We start from the raw sequence: 16,575 nt of genomic DNA, 5'->3' as shown, positions 1-16,575 counted from the left end.
AAGGGTATTACTAGCAATTGTTAGGGGAATAAGAAAATTTTCAACTTTTCTATTACCTAAACAATTTATTATCAAGACTGACAATACTCTAGGTGTCAGAATTAATATTTAATAAAGAGCAACTTTCACATATAGCAAACACAAAATTCATATTTGTATGCTATAGCAAAGTTTGCATAATTGCGCTCCATAGCAAACATATATATGTATAATTCGCTATACATATACAATTGAAAGCTGTCTATTTCGCTATACATATATACAAAAAGAAGCAATTGTATAATTCGTTGGCTCCTCTTCAGATTTGTATAATTTCGCTGGTAGGTCATTTGTATAAATTGTTGTTAGCCTCTCGTTGGCAAGGGAATATTTTTATTGTATAATTATAAGTGTATAGGACGAATATATATGTATTTGCATGTGTATATACAATTTTCTCTCGCTTTATACAAACAGAAACACAATTTATACACTTCTGTTGTATAAAGCGAGAGAGGCGAGCACAGAGGGAGTGAGCGAGAGAGGAGAGTGGCGAGCGAGAGTTTGAGGGAGAGAGGTGCTGGAAAACAGTTTGCTACAGGACACAATTAAATCAAAGTGTGATTATACCATTTAATTTGAATTAATAGTTTGCCATTATGTACAATTTTCCCTAATATTAAATACGTAACTGCAAACAAAAAAAAATGAAAAGTACGAAGCCCCCCACCCCATCCCACTTGAAAACACAACATTTTAAATTTTAAATTTTTAATTGACTCTATTCAGTTACCATTAGAGTTATTTGAGACTCCTTTTTAATAGGTAACTTTCGGAATTTTTGAATTTCAAATAACCACTCAAAAACTGCTATCTCTTTATTTATCTTTTTGCTTTCTTATTTTTTAAACCGTCTCCTCTTAAAGAAAGTAGATATAAACAAAAAAAATCTACTTTTTTCTATAATGTTCTTCACAAATCTGGAGAGACGACACAGGGAGAGCACTTCACTTTGGGATGGTGAATTATCTGATTCTTTTTTTTTATGTACATTATTTTCTTTGTATTATATATAAGACAATGCATATTATTTCATCCCTTTTCTCACGGGCTTCATGAGAAAGCATAACAAAATCTATTTGTTCAATAAGATGTTTTTATTGAGGGAAAAAAAAAGGAAAAAAAAAAGAGGTAAGTATTATTGCTTAATATCACTTTAAATTTTCGTTATATATCTTAATCATATTTTTGTTTAATCTTATTCTCTCCGTTTTTCAAAAAATTAAATTATAATACATATTTAAAAAAATCCGTATGCAACACTACAAGCAATAACTTTTTTGGCATAAAATCTACCAAGTGGCTTATAATTTATTTATTTTTAAAATTTATGTAGGTACACAAAATGTGGATCAAGAATTAGACATTTGCTTTTGCAATATTTATACATAAAGAAGGGTACACACTCTTATTATACGATTTGTATAACAAATGCATGGTGATCCAAGAGATAAATATATATAATTATTATTCTTTATTTCATTTTTTTTGAAATTCTTTAATTCAAATTCTAATCTCTACATTATTTTTAATGCTTGTGTCGTTGAGTTCAAAAAGTGAAATTCTATTGTTTGGAAGATCCTTAAGTATAAAAGAAATACAAGAGGTAGGTATTCATAATTATATTTTTGAGAATTTAACAAGTTTGTTCACTTTGTTAATTTATGTCTCTTTTTGTATAGATTTACAATCTTAGCATAAAATAAATTAGTATGATCACAAATCCAATACAAAAATTTAGCAAATATGATTTAAGTTATTTTAAAAAAATCATGAAAATGATCTCAATTTTTTTGTTGAAGTTATCTAAGATTCTATGTTATCTTGGTAGAGGTTAAAAGATAAAACTATGAGATGTAACAAAATTAATGTAATGCATTTTGGGTAGAAATAGAATAGATGTAAACTCTATTTTTATGAAAATAAGAAACAATTATTATTAGTACATTGCGAAATCATGAAATGCTTGACTTTCTTTTGATTACACATATGTGTTCAAGGCTTATATTGACAAGAGGTTTAAGATGTCAAACCTTCAAGAAATACTTTGTCGGGAAGGTAAAGACTATCTTACATACATATATATTTTTTTCATATATATAAAATAAAAATTTAATCAATAAATTTCAATTTTCATCATATGTTATAGTGATGGTAATTATTAAGCAATTTTAATTTATTTTTGACTTATGAGGAGAGTACTAATTCTTTTGTAATAATTTTCACAAAATTTATCAAAATTAAATGCATTATAATAGAATATTCCTTGCGATTTTGATATATTGTAATGCTAATGCTATCATTACACTAAGAAAATATATAAAGTGCATAACACACATATAATGTGATGCTATTTATTGATTAATTTATTTGATCAATAATATAAAGTTGATAAATAATATTAAAGAATTGAAATAATAGATAATGTAAAAACGATATGCAAAATCATTTAAAAAATAATAATAATCAAAGGTTATGCACATGTGATATGACGTTGCAAAAACATTATTATAATTAGTAAAGATAATGATGAATTTAGAAAAACAAACTTTAAATAAGGATTATTCCATTCCAAGTGGTAGTCTAATACCAAGGCACTTGGTAGTTTTAGAACAAGACTAAAACAAAACAAAAATATTAATAAATTTTATAATTAAAAATTCATTTAAAAATGTCATGACAAAAAAGAAAGAAGAAGAAAAAGTTAATAAATGGATAGTTAAAATACATATGTAAAATTAGAAAAAGAAGAAGACAAATACCGAGAAAAAAAAAAACTAACCCAAATTATCCCTAAAATTTCTCACCCATTTACCTATGTGTGAGACCAACATAAATGTTTTTGAATATCTTTTTTTAAAAAAGAATAAATTTAAAATATTATGAATCTGTATGTTGTAAAATAGTGCCACATATTATCATCAAGATAATTTTTGACTTTTCAGTTTGAATATTTTAAAAAAAAATTATCTTCAAAAAAAATAATTTTATAAATAATTATGTAAAAATTTGTCAAATAAAATTGTCAAAAACACAAACTGAAAGTTATATATTATTAATAATTTGCAGATTTTCTAAAAAAATAAATTTATTAATTAAAAAAATAATCACAAATTACATCAAATGTTTTTTAAAAAAAGAAGCTATATCGATAAATAATTTGAAAATTAAAATATATTAAACAAAAATAACGATATGGACAAAAAAATAAATAAATTAAAACACAATTGATATATTTCAAATTTTGTTTTGCTTCTTTAATAGAAAAAATAGAACATTACTAAAAAAAAATGGAGCAATTTTAATTTTGATTTACGATATTTAAATCATAGGAGAAGACTTAAAAATTACTATTACTCTCACTTTTTTCATTTACTCTCTTTGCGGATAATTAAATTCTTACTCATATAATCCTCTATCTCAAATATTTTGGTTATGTAATACTGCATTATTTTTATTTTTTGTAGTGCCTATATTTTTCATATTTCTTGATTCTAACTGTGCATGTTACACTGCATTTATTATATCGAAACATGTGAATAATAAAATATAAAAATATTAATAAATGAACAATAAAATTTATAAAAAAAAATTAATTTTAAAATTATGATATTTAAAAATATTTGCGCAACACGCGAGTACGAATACTAGTATATAGGGGTGTTCATGGTTTAGATAAAAACCGATCCAAACCGAAAAACCAACCAAACCGATTTAATTTGGGTTTTGGTTTGGTTTGGTTTTAGATTGTTAAGAACCGATAGTCATTGGTTTGGTTATGGTTTTGTAAAAAAAAAATCGAAGAAATAACCGAACCGAACCAACAAGTTATATACATAAATTTTATTATTATACATACATAATATATTATATTCATAAACAATTTTAAAGATTTTATATATGTTTCATCAAAAATTTATTTATAATTTACTTGTGAAAGAAAAAAATGTCCAAGGTGAGAACATTTTTCTTATTGGTTTCATGTATATGAGTGTCTATGAAAATTCATTGTGGGACTGAAAATGTCATTGTCTCTTCCTTCTATGCCAAAATAGTGAATTTTGAAGTTTTTATTCCAGTTAAAATTCAATGTTCCAAAAGTTCTGTAATGCCAGTCATTTTAACTATTTTTCGTTTGAATGGATTGTTGTCACTTTTTTCACGTTTTGAATGAATTGTTTCTTTTATTTTTATGTATGGTTAATAACCGAATAACCGAACCAAACCAAACCAAACCAAAATCGAAAACAACCAAACCGATAAATGTATATTATATTTGGTTTGGTTTGGTTTTGATAATTTTAAAACCGATTAAGTTGGTTTGGTTTTGATTTTGACCAATAACCTACCCAAACCAACCCGTGAACACCCCTACTAGTATATATATAAAGAAGGATATTCAGTCTGCTCATGTGGCATGCCTCAATGATCAGAAAAAGTATTTATCTATTTTTTAAAGAATTTAGGGTCTTTTTTCTATTTTTTACACAATAATATATATATATATATTGCTATTAATTGGTTACTTAATGAGCATTACACCTCCCTAAAATCAAGGAATTTCAAAAGGCTACCATTTTGCCTCAACGTAAAAATCTATTTTTATGGAGTAATATTTTTTTTCCTTATGTCCTTTTTCTACCTATTCTTTTTTTAGCTTTTATTTTTATTTTTTTTTCATTTATTATTATTATTATTATTATACCTTCTATTTCTATTTTTTTTAAAAATAAAAATACTTTATTTATCTCTTCTCCTTATTAATATAAATGTGTTCTTTTTATACCTTCTATTTCTATTTTTTTTTTTTAAATAAACTATTTTGTTTATCTCTTCTCCTTATTAAGATAAATGTATTCTTTCTTCCATTATTTTTCATATCAATCAACCTCATTTAATTTATTGCCATTAAAATTGCAGAACATTAAAGACAATTTTCTTTTTAATATCTTCATTAATACTCTATTAATTCCTACGACCCTTCCTTTTTCTTCTGTTGTATTCCTTTTATTTATAAAATAAAATAAAACACTTCTTCAATTTTAAATCTTAAATTATGACAAATTTCAATCACATTTATTTTCTATTAAATGAGTTTTACCAATTAATCATTATAATTTCAAATCAGTTACACAATCTTTTTGCCTTCTTTTCATTTTTATATTTTCATAAAATTCTCATATATAAATATATTTTCTCATTTCTGTCAGAACCTCATTTACATATTTATCTTTTTAATTATTCTTGATTTATTTATTTTTGAATTGTAGGAGCTTGAATTTTCGTGTGACAAAAATGCAGAGGAATGTTATGCTAAATTTTTCCAATGTATTTGTAATCTTTTTTTCTTTTGTTATTATATTATTTATGCTCTTTTTTTTTTCTTGATTCGTTGTTATTTTAACTTTGAGTTGTAGGAGCTTGGATTTTCGTGTGACAAGAATGAAGGGGAATGTTGTGCTAAATTTTTTCCAAGAAAGTTAAGGTCTGAAGGTGTATTTGTAATCTTTTTTTTCTTTTGTTATTATATTATTTATATTTATGTTGATCTCTTCTTCTTTCTTTTTCTTGATTTGTTGATATTTTAACCTTTTGAAAACTTATGTATTTTATTAGGACATTTCAATATGAATGAAGAATTTAGAACACTTGAAAACATTTAAAAAGTTTCCAATTTTATTTCTCGAACCGAAACACATATTGTAATGAACTTTCACTATTCAAAAAGTAAGAATATAATTATTGTTCTTCTCGATTTCTCACGTAAAAATATTAACTTTATCATCTAAAATATGGGAATGATAGTTACTCACAACTCTAGAAGCATCTACATTCTTTAATAATAGTGCTTACAAATTACTACCAACAACACTCTTTTAAAAAAAAATAAATGTACCTCATGTGAATCATAAATAAAATATAGACATAATAAACACGTAGAAAAATATAAAATTAAAGCCAGAAAGATTTTCAAAGTTTATTCTTTACATTCTTTGTTTTTACTTTTTTGGCTTCTTTTAAATATTTACAAAAATAAAATTAACGAAAATTTTTGTAGCTTCACCTGCATTAATAATAAAAGAATTGAAATTAACAAAAAAAAATATACGATTAAGTGTTAATCTAATTCATTTGTAGTTGAAGAACAAAAATGTGTTATATATATATAAAGTTGAATATAGAAAATGTGATGTGGCTTAATTAAACATAGCAATCAAATGCAGTAAAACCACAATTAAATCTAGCAGCTCACTACCCCTCAATTACCAATGCAAATTTATTTACGGTAAAAACTCAATTAGGCATAACTAATGCCCTTAATACTCATTTATTTATAATTATCCAAATTCGTTACTTACTTCAATTTTATGTTACTATTATTTTTTATTACTATAAGGACTAAAAAGGAAGTCATTTCTACCGCGTAGCATTCTTTCTTTTTCATTTCTAAGCTTTCTTTTCAATTCTTCATTATTATTAATGTGCTCCTTCATTTGAACTCTTTTTCCTAAAAAAGAAGTTATTTCTTAAGTTCTTTTTTGTTTGTTTTTCTTTTGCCACAATTATTCATTTTATATTGTATTTTGGTGCAGATTTTGTTTTTTGTTAGGAAATAAAGTACAATTTTCCCTTACTTGTGAGAAGTATTTGTCCAAATTCAAGCTTGAAAAAAAAGTCATCATTAATAATATATCATTGTTTGCTACTCTTATTATTTATCGTAAGTTTGTATATAGTTATATTATGAATTTCAACGTAATTTTTTTTAAGGAAAATGTCCTATTATAATTGGTAGGAATACTTATAGTAATTTCATATTGAATTTTGGTAATTCTTATAACTTTGTAGAATATATTATCATTAGTGTTATATCAAATTTTGTAACTTTTTTCATTTATTGCAAACTTGTACATAATTAGTGTTGATTGGAATGTAATAAAAATTTTTTTGGAGTAAATGTCTTATTGTAATTTTAGTAATAATTATATCAATTTCATATTGAGTTATGATTATTCTTTCATTATATTTATAAATAAATAACAAAGATTGGTATGATTTTGTATTTGTTCCCAAAACGTGACATGTCTTTTTTTAAAAATGTTGATGTTTCTTTTATCTCAAAATAATCTATACAACATATAAAGTTAGGCAAAAGAAGAATGACATGATGTATCTTTTTAATGAGAAAATCATTTTTTCCAATATCATATGCAATTTAAAGTTTAATAGAATTCAATCTATGATGGTTATTAATAGCTATAAGATGAAAATTACCAGATTTTAGTTGTTTTAATTTTATCCTTACTTATAGTACTATAAAATTAAAGACATTCTTAAGCAAAAGTTCAAAAAATAATAATAATTTAATATCATAATTTATTTTTCGAAAACTAACAGTTATTTCATAATTTCACTAATGTACTAACTTTTTTATTCGATTGTCGATATGGGCAGATTTACATTTTCAATATTCTAATTTTCTTTTTACATCTTAAAATCATATCAGATAGTTTATATAGGATTAAATAAAATCATTTTATCTTTTAGGTTTATTACCAAAATTTTACGTTATTTTTTTCATTTCTTATTTAAGTTGATATTATACATTAATTTAAATGAGGAATCTCATTTACTGTCGTCTTACACATTCATTCGATAAAAAAACATATATATAATCTAAAGAATCATGAAAAGACAATTATTGTCTCTTATATAAAATTAGAATACTAATTAGTATTTAATTATATTTAGACTCCCTTCGTCCCATTTTATGTGGTACCCTTTGACTTTATACTGTGTTTAAGAAAAAAAAGACTTTTAAAAGTTGTGGTAAATTCTATTTAATTATAGTAAAATAATATTTGTGGGGACAGACTATGAAGAAAAAGGTGTCACATAAAATGAAACAGAGGGAATATGATTTTTAGGACCGCGCAAAGCGCGGGCAGTGACACTAGTAAAATTATAATCTTAAAGATTTTATCCAATATCTAGAATTTTGAATTCCTTATTAATCAATAAATAAAATACTGCTAAATTAGGCTAATTCACAACTAAATTTTACTAATGGTTACTCAATTTTGAGTTAGTCAAAGTCACATTTTAAATATATTTTTTGTTACGTACGACTATACGAGTCATCCAACTAAAAGTTTATCGAACGAAAGTCATTTTTTAATTTTAATTTTTTATTATATAAAATTCATCAAATTTGGATTAAATTTACTAAAAAAAATAGCCTCACTTGAATTTTCTATATTTTGTATTGAAAAATATGCATGATACCAAAATAAGTTAATTATATTTGTTAATTTACTCTGCCCGTATTAATTTGTTTATTTTAGTTTGACTTGTCACACGTTTTAAAAAAGTAAATAAGACTTTTGAATTTTATGATCTTAAATTAAAAATATATCAAATTACTAAAATGCTCTTTAATATTGTGGTCTTAAATATGTTATGTGAAAAGTTGGAAAAGTTGCTAAAAACAGAAAGAGATATTCTTTTTAAAATGGTTAAAAAGGAAAATAGGACAAACAAATTAAAATTAATGAAAATTTTCACGAACAATTCCAACGAAATCTTTCAATTTCTTAGTATTTTACTATGTTCAACTCTATGTATTCCTCTATTGGTAGAGTATATTGAATATGCATAAATGACTATAACAAAGTTTCTCTTATTCATATCAACAACTACCCTAGAGGGAATATTTTTATGCAGTGCTAGCAATTTTATAACTATCTTTGTAGGCTCGGAATGTTTCAGGTTATGCTCCTCCTTATTATCTCTATATACCAGTACTATGAAATATTTACTCACGGATGGGGATATCAATATATCCATGCATGTATATATAACCCTCTAGAAATTTCAATTGCGCTCATATTCATTATCGTAGAAATTTGGTTCAAGCTTTCTCCAGCCCCTTCTCATCAATGGAATCGTGATTGAGGTCGACTAGAACTATTTTTAATTAAGTGATTTTCCTTTTTACGGTGCTGACATACTGGAGGACAATTCCTAGAGATATGACCTTTTTTTATGCATTTAATAACTAGGCAATCGTGTAGAACATGACCAGCTTGATGACAATTGCATCAAAATTTTACACAATCTTATTAGTGGCTGTAAAATTTAATTATCCATTGATCACGTGAGATCCAAACAAGTTTCTTCACATTTAAGACAAGGAAGAATATCTTCAACAGTTGGCAAAGGTTGTCGGTTAAGCAATGCAGCCCGAATTGGTTCATAATTATCATCATTAAAAACAATCAAGAATTGAATCATTATTGCGGTAGTGAAAAAATTTGGCATCGTCATAAAAAATAAATAAATTAAAGCTGATTTGGCCAAGGTCAATTGATTCTTCATAGAGAGATTCCTCCTTTTCTTATTTCAAGGTAGCCATCTCTCTCATCCCATCCGTTGAAATCAATAAAAAACATGAGAAATAGCATACGTAAAAAAGATGATGTGTCAAACTATCCAAATTGGAGAGGAATACTTTGAAAAGAAGTGTTTCCAAGTCTTGTAATGATCTGATAATTTCGGCTATTCCAATCTTCGAAATGATCAACAAGCTTTTCGTCCATTTCAGTCTCACTTTTCTTTGGACAGATTATATGACCAGTGACGACATATCGTCACAACTTTCTCCCTTTCAAAAAACTATGCATTATCTGATACCAATGACGACAATTAGATCCATTGAAAATAACAAAAACAGATTGAGAAATATTATTCTTGTCAATGATATTCGCTCAGTAAATTAACATCAACCAAAAAAGAAGCGAAAGACAAAGGAAGAGACCCAACAGTGATGAAACAATATTAATTGCTTTGAACAAATTACTACGAGAAAGATAGAAGAGTAGATATGAATTTCAACAATCTGACGAGTCACTAATATCATGTTACAAAAAGAAACAGAAAAACACAAAAAAATCTAAAGAGTTGATGGATATGTACTTCGTTAGATACAAGAGACTACAACCCTATTTATACACAATAAAATAAAATAAAATATCTAAACATATACTCAACCATATTTAAAATATCTCTACAATATTTACCACATCTTAACAATTTCGATTGTTTTTGTTTAAAATTAAAATCAAACTAAATTAAAAAAAAAAAAAGAAAAAAAAAAGGTATGTCTTTTTTCTTTAATTTGATTGAATGTCGATTTAGTTTTTATAAATCAAAATATTATTAGTAGAGGATTCAAACTCAAGATAATCATCCATCCAATCATCCGTATCATCACTTCTAGGCTTACAAGATGGAGGTTCAACTATTGGAATTATTTTTTCCATAGCTTTATATGTATTATATAACTCTCTAGCTTTTGTATATATGCTACTTTTACAGTCTTCAACACTAGGAGTTTCATCATCTTTAATTTCTAAATTTGCATAAATCTTTTCAACCATTCTTTCAACACCTTTTAATTTGTAATTTGGGTTGAAAGTAGTAGCAGTCAAATAGATTTGAGGAATAGGGAAAATATATTTTTTGAATTTTTCAATCATAAAAGCAAGTGAATCTTTAAATCGATCTTTTCCTCTATATTTTGCAAATTCAGATGAAATAGCACAAATATTTACTAAAACAGAAGACATTTTGGATAATATTGACCAGAAGCAGTATTTGTTGCTTTGTAAAAAACACTTAAAAATTCAACAAGTTCTTTTGTATTTTCCCAATCTTCATAGCCAATTCTTAAATTTGGGTTTGCATTATGAGCATTAAAAACTAATTGTACCGGCTCGTAATAAATATAAGCAACTTCAAGCATTTCAAATAAAGAATTCCATCTAGTGCATATTCTTTTGGAACTTTCTATATGCAAGTCCACATTCTTTACAACGATTTTTAAATTTTGTAATTCTAGCTTTTATTTTATCTTTAAAAATCTAATTACAAGCAAGTCTAATTTTTTCACAAGAAATTCCAAATTGAGAAGTACCATCTTTTACTATCAAATTATACACATGTGCGGTACACTTAATATGAAAAGAATCATTATCAATTGGACAAAGTCTACATTTTAAATAATCAATTGCTTTCAAATTATTAGAAGCATTATCTAAAGTGACACTCATTATTTTATCACATATTCCATAAAATTGTAAAACTAAGTTTATTTCAGGATGTGAAGGAAATGAAAAAGGCAAACCACAAACAGCAACCATTTTAGCTAATTCTCTACGATCTTTTTCTTTACTATATGTGCGGTGTGTGCTTCGGCTAGCGGGGTTAGTCATATTTAATACACTTTGAACCATATATATTAGAACCTCCAACTCCCATAGAATTTTCAGGTATGGGTATTCCATTTCTATTATCCCTTTCTATATCATCTAGGCGAGCAAATTCTTTATTACACTTTCTCAAATGTGTTCTTAGTCGTCCCGTTCCCCCTTGTGTACCCGTAGTTACATGTTTCATGATCAATTTACATTTCGTGCAAGTAACAGTAGTTTTTTCCTCATTTTGTACCAAAAATTTCCATACTAAAGATCTTTTAACATGTACAACGGTCTTTGAAAAAGTAGGTAAAGAGAGGACTTCATCTTGTTTCGATAATTCGGTAGCTGAACTAGTAGGGGTAGGGGTCTCATCATCTTCCTCATTTATTTCTACTTCCTCATCTAATTCTTCCTCAAAATTAGTAAAACATCTATTTAAAGTCTTATGATCTACTTCATTTTCGAAATTAAATTCAATAGGTCCTCGTGACATAAAAGAAGTTTCATCAACATGAGTATAATCATTAGTATTAACTCTAAATCTAGGTGGCAAATGTTTAGAACTAGAACTACTTCATCCTCCCCTATTATTTTTTTCTTCCGACAGTGATCTTTTACCACTATTTCTTTCCGAATTCATGTTCAAGTTTAAAATAATTAAATATTATGAAAAACAAGCAAGATAATATAAACAAAAAAATAAAATAACTTAATTAATAAACAAATAAAAAATTAAAGTTGGAACGAATGTACCGAACGTCTACGTAAAAGTAGACGTCTAACCAAAGCCGGAATTGAGAGATGCCAATTGAAGCTTCCGATTTACTTCAAATAAATCTCCAAAATCCGAACTCCAAGTCAATATCACAAAATAATAATTATGAATTTATGAGAGATTGAAAATTGAGAGATTTTATAAGATATTAATGAAATAGTTTGTGAATTTGTGATTTAAATGAAAGAATATGAGTATATTTATAGTGTTAAGGGTTTAGAGAGGGGTGGGGGGCAGTTTTGAGCCATTTTGGTCCCCAACCCAATGGCTATAAATTAACGTTCACCTTTAAAATAAAAATTAAATAAAATGGGAAGTGACCGTTGAACCGGATCAACCGGAGAAAAAACCGGGTTCCATTTCGATACCGTTCCGGTACCCTATAAGACCGGTTCCTTACCGGTTCAATCGGTACCGGACTTACCGGTTCAATCGGTACCGGACTTACCGGTACGGGAATCGGACCGAAACCGGACCAGACCGACCTTGCCAGCCTTACTTGTGAGTTCCCTAAAACGGTCAAGGTTTGCCATTCTCGTCTTCTCAGAGAACTATGCTTCATCCAAATGGTGCTTGGATGAGTTATCGAAGATCATGGAATGTCAACTTCATCTTGGGCAGGTAGTTGCAGGGCCAACTCAACAAGATTGGGGCCTGAAGCCAAATCTTAGAGAGGCCCTAATATATTTTTTTAAGGAAAAATCTTTTAAAATTCTTTTAAAAAAATAATCATCATATATACTTTTATTTAAAATTTGCTTTTCTAGCTTTTTTAGATGCAAAGTTATCAATTATTGTTTTATAATCGATATGTTTTAATAATTCCTTTTCAATTGATAATATAGTTAATCCATTCAATCTCTCTTGAGACATTGTTGATCTTAGATAAGATTTTATCAATTTTAGTTTCGAAAAACTTCTTTCGGCTGAGGCAACAGTTACAGGAGTTGTTAACATTATTCTATAAGCAATACTTTTTTATTCAGAATTTTTATTTTTTGTTAAAAAAATCTATCAAGGGCACCTTTTTGGAATTTATTTAATTCTTCAAGTTTTCTCTTTTTCTCTTTTTTGTCAAATCGAAATCATATTTTCTAGTTGACATATTTAAATTATATAATTTTAATAATAACTAAAACAATAATATATATACTTATGAACTCAAAATATCAACAATAACATATTTTCAAAAAAAATTATAAAATAAAGTTAGAATAATAAAACTTGACTCATGAATTTGATAAGTTGATAGAACAACATCGAAATAGTGTTGTGTTCCTTTAATATAATGATTGCTTGGTTCACATCTTGAGATTTTGAAGAAGACATCCGAAAGCAAATTTTGTTCTTTTGTAACTTGTAAGCAACAGTAGAACAAAAAAAATTGTAGGAGAGAGTTCAATATTGAGAATAAAAATAATAAAATAGAGAATAAAAAATATGAGTATAAGGTAAATAATAATATAGGGTCAAACTTCCACTTAAAGGAAATTATTCCCAAAAAATGTTTCATTCCCTTAAAAAACGTGGAAAACTAACTGTCATTTTTTTATACTTCATACATGTTTTTTTTAAAAAAATAAATTAAAAGTACATATAATTTTTTTTTAATAAATATATATAAGTATTTTAAATAAAATAAAATTGAGGCTCCAAAAATATGAGGCCCAAGCGATGACTTTAGTGAACTAGTGATTAAGACGGTCCTGGTAGTTGTAACAATCTTCTAGGACATCACTCCGTCAGAAGTACGCTACCAGAGAAATAGTTTTGCTAAAGCCTTTTCCAGGTATATATGAGGAAAATTTCAAGGGCGACACCAACAAGGTGCTTAACTGGAGGAAAGCTTTAAAAGAAGCAGCCGATTTGTCTGGCCATGATCTGCATGGCGCTACTTACAATGGGTCAGTAGCTATATTACTTCATTTTGTCAAGCATTTCTTCTATAATGGTTGTTGCACTTGCACATGTTTTCTTTGTACAACTCATGAACTTATTGAACTGCAAGTAACCTCATGCCACCTACTCCCTCACCTTTCGTACATGTAAAATATGCAGATCAATTAAAGTTCACTTGTTCTAGTAAGTAAGGTGAGTTAGTGAGTATCATCCTTTTTGTTCTTACAATCTGTACATAATTCCTATTTGAAGATTCCAATTACATTCACATTCCTCAAAAAAAAAATTCAATATTTTGTTTTGTTTTACTCCATCTGTGTTTTATTTGTCTGTGTATTTTCTTTTATTCGAGTTCTTTTTTGCTCAGATTGTCATTGTCCTCTCTCTCGTGCAGAAACGAGTCTATATGCATTCAACATATTGTGAAAGATATATCTAATAAGTTGAGCCGAAAGTCAATGATCAGTGGCACTCTTGTGGGAGCAGAATCACAAATTCAAGCTGTACTTTCACTGTTGATGATGGAGTGTGAAGATGTTCGATTTATTGGGATTTCAGGGATGGGTGGTATTGGAAAGACCACCATTGCAAGGGATATTTTTGATAGTATTTCTCATCAATTTGAAGGTGCTTGTTTTGTTGTAAACGTTAAAGAAAATCAAGCTAAGCTGGGATTGTTGTCTCTACAAAAGACTCTGGTTTCTGAGGTGTTGACAGTTGAATCTGTGAATATAGCTGATGAATATGGTGGAATTGATATGATCAGAAAAAGGCTTGGTTCTAAGAAGGTTTTTAGTAGTTCTTGATGATGTTGATCACCAAGACCAGTTGGATGGGTTAGCTGGACACCGTAATTGGTTTGGTAGAGGCAGTAGAATTATTATAACAGCAAGGGATAAACATTTGTTTCGGGACTATGATGGAACTTATAGTGTCGGCTTACTAGCTGATGCTGAAGCGATTCAGCTGTTTAGTTGGCATGCTTTTTGAAATACATCTCCTAACAGTGATTTTAAGCAGCTCTCTCAATGGGTGGCACAGTACGCCGTGGCCTTCCCCTGGCGCTTAAAGTCATAGGTTCCTTCCTGTGTGGACGGAGCATGAAGCAGTGGAGAGATGCACTAGATACACTGAAAGGTATTCCGGTAGATGAAATTATTTCAAAGCTTAAGATAAGTTGTGATGGACTGGAGGATGCACATAAGCAAGTTTTTCTAGACTTAGCATGTTCCCTTATACCAGGTCCTGCTTATATTAGAAAACTGTACCCTGAAATAATAATAGCTGTCCTGATTGAGAAGTCCCTCCTTTTTGAGTCATCATTTGAAAGGATTGCGATGCATGATTTGATTCGAGAAATGGGACAACGCGTTGCACTGCAACAATACCCGAGGAAAAGGATATGGCTTCATGAAGATATTGCTGATGTTTTAACAGAAAATACGGTATCAAACTTATTTTGAGAAATTTTATAAATTGTAAGTTATTAATTTACGATATTCTGTTCTTGCCTTGAGGAAAATGAGGCAATGTATTAAGCTTTTAAATGAGGTTAAAAGCATTTTCAAACCATACACCTATTAAGTACTCTTTTAAAAATGTATTTTCCAGAGGATGGATGGAAATGGATTCCTGCATTTACTTAGAAAATAGAAAATTACTCTTTGATGGGTTCTTTCAAAGAAGCTTTAGACTCAATTATCACATGCAAGTATAAAAGCTGCTCCGGTAATGCAATTTTTGAATCCTCTCAGGGTGTAGAAGCAGTAGAAGGCATATTAATTCCATTGAAGTCTGATGCAGAGGAAGATACTGTACACCTGAGCAATGAAGTCTTTAGACATATGAAGCGACTAAGAGTATTCATTAAACCATATCACATGAACTTTATGCATTTGTGTGCTCATGAGCCTATAAATTTCCTTCCTAACAGCTTATGCTGGTTTGATTGGTCATATTATCCTTCAGCATCGTTGCCAAAAGATTTTAAACCACCAAAACTGGTGGGCCTTATTATGCGTTGCAGTTATGTGGTTAACCTTTGGAAGGGGTCGAAGGTATGATTTGACTCATTTAACTTCTTGTTTTCCTTCAATCAGGTGAAAATTAGTTTTCTTGAATAATTTTTTTGATATTAGTATTTATTTGACTCCTTTCTTTTGATGATCATACTTGCAAACTGTGCAAGGAATTGGAAAGAATAACTTGTGTCTTATTCAATAGGTAAACATGTATAAATACAATAATATTAGAAGCTAACTAAGGAAAGAAATAAAGAGGAAATCCCAAAGATATGCTATCTATCTATATCTTTGTACAATAGCAAGAAAGAGATCTATATACATTCTGTAACACTCCCCCTCAAGCTGGAGTAAATTGATCATGCCCAGCTTGTTACAAAGGTAATTTACTCGAGCTCCATGCAATGCCTTCGTGAACAAATCAACTACTTGTTCTCATGTCTTCACGTAGCCCGTAGATATCAAGTTTTCCTGAATCTTCTCACGAATAAAATGACAATCAACCTCAATATGTTTCGTTCTTTCATGATATACCGGATTTGAAGCAATATGAAGCGCAACTTGATTATCCCACCAAAGTTTT

At 28.0% G+C, this 16,575-nt stretch overlaps 2 protein-coding genes across 2 annotated transcripts; both read left to right on the top strand.

Moving 5' to 3' along the window:
* The first annotated feature begins 12,625 nt into the window (after positions 1 to 12,625).
* LOC107061576 (TMV resistance protein N-like) lies at positions 12,626 to 14,777 on the top strand. The gene is made up of 3 exons (XM_015311017.1): positions 12,626 to 12,693; positions 13,803 to 13,976; positions 14,366 to 14,777. The coding sequence occupies exons 1-3, from the start codon at positions 12,626 to 12,628 to the stop codon at positions 14,775 to 14,777; spliced, it is 654 nt and encodes a 217-aa protein (XP_015166503.1).
* LOC107061596 (TMV resistance protein N-like) lies at positions 13,857 to 16,049 on the top strand. Its single transcript, XM_015311127.1, has 3 exons — positions 13,857 to 13,976; positions 14,366 to 15,416; positions 15,726 to 16,049. Exons 2-3 carry the CDS (start codon positions 15,000 to 15,002, stop codon positions 16,032 to 16,034), a joined length of 726 nt encoding a protein of 241 aa, XP_015166613.1. The 5' UTR covers positions 13,857 to 13,976; positions 14,366 to 14,999; the 3' UTR covers positions 16,035 to 16,049.
* Positions 16,050 to 16,575: the final 526 nt, after the last annotated feature.

Source organism: Solanum tuberosum, unplaced genomic scaffold (genome assembly GCF_000226075.1).
Source record: "Solanum tuberosum cultivar DM 1-3 516 R44 unplaced genomic scaffold, SolTub_3.0 scf00009, whole genome shotgun sequence".
NCBI lineage: Eukaryota > Viridiplantae > Streptophyta > Magnoliopsida > Solanales > Solanaceae > Solanum > Solanum tuberosum.
This window is presented reverse-complemented; position numbering and strand designations above follow the sequence as displayed.